A 6,657-nucleotide genomic window follows, 5' to 3' on the forward strand; every position below is an offset into this window, starting at 1 on the left:
CCCGCGGTTACCCACAACCGGGCTTCACACCTAACTCCATCTAGAACAACATGCAATGGCGCTTGTTTGTTGCGCAAAACCCTCGCGGTGTGTGCATTCCATAACTTCTAAGTGACCAACAATACAAGCGAGGAGATGGCTTTCCTATCCGGCGAGGTGCCACCCACCATCATGTTCCACCGAGCATAGATATGGAGACCCGTCCATTGCCTCGGATGAATAATGGGGATGCCAATCCACCCCTTGATAGTGTCCCAAAGACGAACAGGGAATGCCAATAGATGAAGAGATGATCAACGGTCTCAAGACCATGTATTCTCAATTTCTCATGCACGGGGGTCACGCCACACATCCTTTTCAGCATGGTGGCTAATTGCCTAATTCCATTGAAGCCGCATCTTTCTTCGGACAATGCCAAATACATGAGGGAGAAAAAGGAAGATGGGTGCTTTATTTATTCCACACACAAATGAATCAATTCCTTAATTAGCCCCAATGTCCAATGTAGCAGCACAAATCAATGTTGTGCGAGAAGTGCACAACATATTCATCCCTCTTGGTGACCAAATAGGGGAAGGATCATATTCATTAGCTGACCCACCATGGGGACTGATTTGACTCTCTGATGCCAAACAAGAGAGTAAAAGAGTAAGGCTTGTGTGACACAGGGACGGATCCTACCTTTTTTTTTTTTTTTGAACAAGGGACGGATCCTACCTGGATGTCACATTCTCCTAACCCACCACCACTACTTGCCAGCATGTTCGCCACCAAACGTCGCGCATTTGCAACAAAAGCTGATGAAATCCTGCTGCCGCGTCAAAATGCAATTAATTGTTGCTCTGCCGATCCAATGAGAAGTAAGTCTATACTGATGTGGTTCTGGTTAATTAGGTGATGGCTGATGCGTGCACATCAGCCTTCTCAAATGCACGGCTCCTGCACCATTCCCTCAATGGAAAGAGTTGGCGAAACCATTACTAATTCCTCTCTAAGATTTAAAAGTAATTGATGGGGTCGGGTTAAGTGGTTATCCCATCGAGCGAGACTATAAGTGTTCTATATTTAGTGGATGGAATAGCCTAGTTTAACGAGGGCCCAAACTTGAAGCACCTGATCTGATCACCCTTCATGCACTGATGAGCATTTGACACGAAAGGATTTGCTTTTTGGCCGTGGTTAGTGTTTTAGCTTTACCACAGTTTGATTTTGCTTTAAAAACCCTTTTTATTTTATTCTAAGAGCAGCTTTGGAAATCATTTGGCACTTGTAGGATTCTCATGTCCACTACTTAAATTATGTTCTCGGCCGGCCATTGGAGCTCAGCATATGGTGCTAGAAAGAGAATTGAAGAAGCAGTGTCAAGATGCCAGTCTCACTAGTGATCAAGATCTGGAGACGATCCTACAGTATTTTCGTGACACTTGAACAGACAAGACAAGATCTGGAGACGATCCTACGGTAATTTTGTTCATGGAACATGACCTAGAAAAGGCGATAAACATAATGTTAATATTGTCTTTCTTTGAGCAATTATCTAGGTTAAAAATTAATTTTCATAAAAACGAGATTTTTGGTTTTAGGAGAATCAAGGATGAGGAGGAACAGTACAAACAATTATTGGGTTGCGAGTCTGGTTCACTTCCTTTCAAATATTTAGGGGTTCCTATTTATTATAGGAAGTTGCGAATTCCTGAATGGTATTCAGTCGAAAGCCATTTTGAGATCAAACTTGGTTGTTGGCAAGTAAGTTGTTATCATACAGAGATCGGTTGGTGCTCATTAACTTAGTTCTTACCAGTTTACCGATGTTTATGTTGTCGTTTTTTGAAACCCAAAGGGGTCAGAAAATGATTAGATTTTTATAGATCTCACTTTTCTGGCAAAGTGAAGAAAAAACGCAAATACAGGTTAACAAAATGGAATATTATTTGTAGACCTAAGGAAAGGGAAGCTAGGTATTGAAGTACTTGATATTAAGAACAATTTTTTACTTAACAAGTGTCTGCTTAAGTTACTTAATGAAGAGGGTGTGTGGCAAGAATTGATGCGCAATAAATACCTATCTCAAAAAACTCTATCTCAAGTTCAAAGTAAACCGACGGACTCACTTTTTTTGGAAAGGTCTCATGAATGTTAAATGTGGTTTCTTTGATAGAGGTCTTTTCAAAGTTGGTGATGGAACTACTGTTCGATTTTGGAAAGATACTTGGCTAGGTTTATCCCCACTTGCTCATCAATATCCTTCTTTATAGAACATTGCACAATGGACACATGTCTCTGTTGCAAATGTGTTGTCCTTGAACCCTATTAACATGGGTTTCACACGACGTTTAATTGGCAATAAATGGAACTCTTGGGTACATTTATGTTGCAGACTAATGGAGGTACATTTAAATGATGAGCCTGATTCTTTTGTCTGGAAATTGACGCCTTCGGGATCATTTACGGTTGAATCGATGTATGTGAATGGACATGCTCGTTTTCTTAGACAATGCCCATGGAAGCTGAAAATCTCACTAAAGATAAAAGTTTTTATGTGGTTCCTAAATAAGAGAGTACTTCTCACACGAGATAATTTAGCTAAAATAAATTAGAATGGGAGTACGAAATATTGTTTATGTGACTCGAAGGAGACGGTGAATCGTCTCTTTATCTTATGTCCTTTTGTTAAACTAGTCTGGCGTGTTCTCCATGCTACTTTTGGTATTTCACCACCAATTAATATTACCAATCTGTTTGAAAATTGGTTGAATAGTATAGATGCTAAAACTAAGGCTAAAATTCACATTGGTGTTTTAGCTTTAGTTTGGGCAGTACGGAACTGTCAAAATAATATTGTTTTTAACAGAAAGGCTCTATTTTTTTTGCAGGTTATTCATATGGCACACTGGATTCAGCTACGGTATTCCCTATTCCCGGAGGATTAGCGGAAGTGTATGGTTATTGGATGCAATCGGCTGCTGATGGTTGCTCAGAATATCTTTTATCAGGCTACCTGGCGGCATACTAATGGATTGCAAGATGTCTAGGACTAACAATCACCCTTTCTTTTTCGATGGTTGACTTTTGTATCAATCCTCTCTGATCCATGAGATGTAAACACTAAATTTAATAATAAAAGGCTGTGTGGCCAGGGCATTCCCCATTTAAGAAAAAAACCAAATCATTTTCATCCAATTTGCCAGAATGATCACAACTGGTAGATTAATTAGCAGGAGTGGAGGACTGGTTGTTTCTTGCCGGCCCATTTCTGCATACATTGGCATCGCATACTGAATTACTGATCGACATGTCACATTCGACTGTACTATTCTTTTGCTTGAACTGTTGTCCAAAACAGGATCGATGCCTACACTAAGCTCGTCATCTAATTCTGATTTCATCCGTTATTTCTATGTTTTCGCAGCACTAGGTAGGTTCTGACCAAAACCGAAAGCACCGATGCTGACACTGCTCTTAGTGCACATTATTCAGAAGAGCACAACGCGCCGCTGTTGCTGCTCAGGTGGAGCTGTCTCGTCACTCGCCAGGCTATTACAGTGACACCTCCATGCATCAGGTTCTACTCCTCCACGACAGCCATCCCATCCCCACGGCACCACGGCCTTTATAATGGCAAGCTCTACACTCGGCGTTCTCCGCTCCAATTCTTTCTTCTATCAAGGAAACCGAGAGACTCGCGCGCTTTTGAGGCGAGAGAACTTGAGCTTGAGGTTGCCATGGCTGCTGAGATGGGAGGAGGGGTTTGGAGGCGGTACGCTCCGCACAACATGATGATCATGGTGCAGCTGTGCTACACCTTCATGTACTTCATCACCGAGGCCGCCTTCAACCGCGGCCTCAACCCCTACGTCTACGTCACCTACCGCCACCTCCTCGTCACCGTCCTCCTCTGGCCATTTGCCTACTGCCATGAGAAGTAAGTACCACGATCCAGAGTTCTTGTGTTCACTAGTTACGAGAATTCAGACTTGACAGTGCATTTGATGTGCTACTTTGCTCCTTGTTTGTTCATCTGCCTCAGGAAGTTGCGGCCCAAGATGACGTGGATGTTGTTCCTGGAGATTTTTCTGCTCTCACTTCTGGGGTAAGCACAAGAAAATTTTCAACTGAGAAGCTAACGTATGCTCATGTCATTCACAGAAGAAAAATTAGTAACACAACTTCGAAATGGGTATTCCCGGCCTCTGAATTGAACTGATTGCAGGGTGAGCTTAACTCTGAACATGTACTTCGCGAGCCTCAAGTACACGTCCCCGACGTTCGTCACCTCCGTGGTGAACACAATCGCTTCCATCACCTTCGTCACCGCCATCGTCCTCAGGATGGAGATCGTGGACGTGAAGAGCTCGCGAGGGCTCGCGAAGATCGCGGGAACCGTGGTGTCCTTCGCTGGAGTGACCACCATGACGCTGTACAAGGGAGCGGCGTTTGCGAGCCCCTGGAATGCGCCGATTCACATACAGGGCAGCAACGGCGTGCATGATAGCTGGCTCAAAGGAGCGTTCCTCGCCGTGGCCAGCTGCGTGTGCTGGTCCATCTGGTACATCCTGCAGGTATGCAACTGTAACCTCCTCCAACTACAGATACTCAGTGATCCACACTAGAACGCAGAGAAATAGCAAATTCAGACTTAGACACTCACATGCATATTTTGTCAAGAAATAAAAAACGATCACCATGGCTTAGAGTGACACATAAGAGTTGTTTCATAAAATGAGAACTGAGTTCCAGCTCAGTGGCAAGGCAAGCGAGTGCGCAGCCAGCCCACCCGGGTTCGAATCCCCATCTCGCGGTAATTTCGCGGGAGGGACGAACTTTAATCGGGTTATCATCCTAGCGTCCATCCGCGGGGAGAGTCTCATTTCTACCTAACAACGTATAGCCAAGGGAGGGATCATTCCCCCGTTGGTCAACGTTTAGAGTTGTTTCATAAAATGAGATAATTAAGCTGGGATGTAAGAAAATGTATCGAGGACCTGTGATCAGCTATGGACACTTTCGTGCTGAAATGGCAGGCGTCGTCTGTGAAGAGGTACCCGGCGGAGCTGTCTCTGACGGCGTGGATGGCGACGATCGGAGGGATACAGTCGTTGGCCTTTACGCTGTTCCTGCAGCACAAGAAAGAAGACTGGCTCATTGGCTTCGGCCTCAAGTTCTGGTGCATCATATACTCTGTATGTCAGAGATCAGTGTACAGAAATTCAGTTATTTCCAATTTCAGAGTAGTAAGTGGTGCACTGGTGCTCACGATGGAATTGTATGTATGTTGTTGTTTCAGGGGATCGCGTGCAGCGGGTTCACGGTGTTCGCGCAGCTGTGGTGCACGGAGAAGAAAGGCCCCGTGTTCGTCACCATGTTCAACCCCCTCTCCACCATCATGGTGGCCATCCTCGCCTACTTCATCTTCGGCGAAAACCTATACGTCGGAAGGTACGTATCTCATGATCGATATGCGTGGTCTTGAACATACGTAGTGCCCCTTTTCTGCATCACATCCATACGTACAAGATAGCACAACACAATAAACGCATGGATGATCCGTCAGAGCACCAAAAGTCTTGCTGATACGGCGCAACCTCCTTTTCGAAAAGGCAAAGCTTTTTGCCGGTTAAAAAATAAACTCAACTCAATTACTGCCTCCAGAGTTGTGACGTTTGCGTTTTGTCGGTGTAAAATGCTCCAACTCTTAACTCCATGGATCTACTGTTGTTGTTGATCTGCAGCATAATCGGAGGAGTGGTGGTCATCGCCGGCCTGTACATGCTGCTGTGGGGCAAGGAGAAGGATCAGGAGTACAACGCGAGCGGCGAAGAGCATGTAGCCGATCTGGACTGCGAGAAGCAGCAGGCAAAGATAACAGGCGCTTCTTCGGCGAAGAACGGCTCGGAACAGGAGGCGAAGACGACCAGATAGGGGGGCATCAGACTGCCATCCGGGTGAAGGCGATGTTCGATGTGCACCCTGAACCGATGGCATGGTGTGCCAATTAATTCAACAGGTTTCCGATGAGTGCACTCGCCAAACAAAACAAGTTCCGTGAGATCCATGTGTGCACTTTGTGTTGCAACATGAGTATGCGCTGTGTTTGCCGCAATGTGGCTCGTTCTCAGTGGAAACTAAGAGCATCTCCACTCGCGTCTCGCGGATAGGAAATGGAGAAAAAATATTTTCAGTCGCTTCTTTAAAGCTAAAAAGTAGAGACTCTATGTGATCCCCTCTATGTATAGAGTCTCTACCGGGGACGTCGGACACAAAAACAATATCTACGTGCATGCATGCAGCTCATAGTTCTCACATGGCAGCCTCTTTTTACCACTTTTTCTCACCTATTTTTCTCACATGGGTGATCCCCTCTATTAAAAATGCATGCATCCGAACGCTTTTTAAGGGACATAGTTGGGAAAGGTCTTTTTTTTACAAATTTTTGGTCTGTTTTTTTGAGAAACACAGTACAAACGCAGACGGTCACATACACGCGCATACACTCACCCCTATGAACGCACACACGCACACTCTATCCCTATGAGCACCTCCGGAAGACTGAGCCGGCGGATTGGATTTTGAAGTTGACGAAGTCATCACAGGCGCCTCGGCGGATTTGGTCTCTTTTTGTTTGGTGCTGTCTCCAAACACGTTCCAAATCATCGTGTC

The 6,657-nt window shown here is 44.9% G+C and overlaps 1 protein-coding gene across 1 annotated transcript; it reads left to right on the top strand.

The window, feature by feature from the left end:
- The first annotated feature begins 3,646 nt into the window (after positions 1–3,646).
- LOC127296713 (WAT1-related protein At1g43650-like) lies at positions 3,647–6,297 on the top strand. The gene is made up of 6 exons (XM_051326913.2): positions 3,647–3,922; positions 4,028–4,090; positions 4,211–4,559; positions 5,022–5,180; positions 5,285–5,436; positions 5,730–6,297. The coding sequence occupies exons 1-6, from the start codon at positions 3,723–3,725 to the stop codon at positions 5,917–5,919; spliced, it is 1,113 nt and encodes a 370-aa protein (XP_051182873.1). The 5' UTR covers positions 3,647–3,722; the 3' UTR covers positions 5,920–6,297.
- Positions 6,298–6,657: the final 360 nt, after the last annotated feature.

The sequence above is a fragment of the Lolium perenne genome, chromosome 4 (genome assembly GCF_019359855.2).
Source record: "Lolium perenne isolate Kyuss_39 chromosome 4, Kyuss_2.0, whole genome shotgun sequence".
NCBI classification, from domain to species: domain Eukaryota; kingdom Viridiplantae; phylum Streptophyta; class Magnoliopsida; order Poales; family Poaceae; genus Lolium; species Lolium perenne.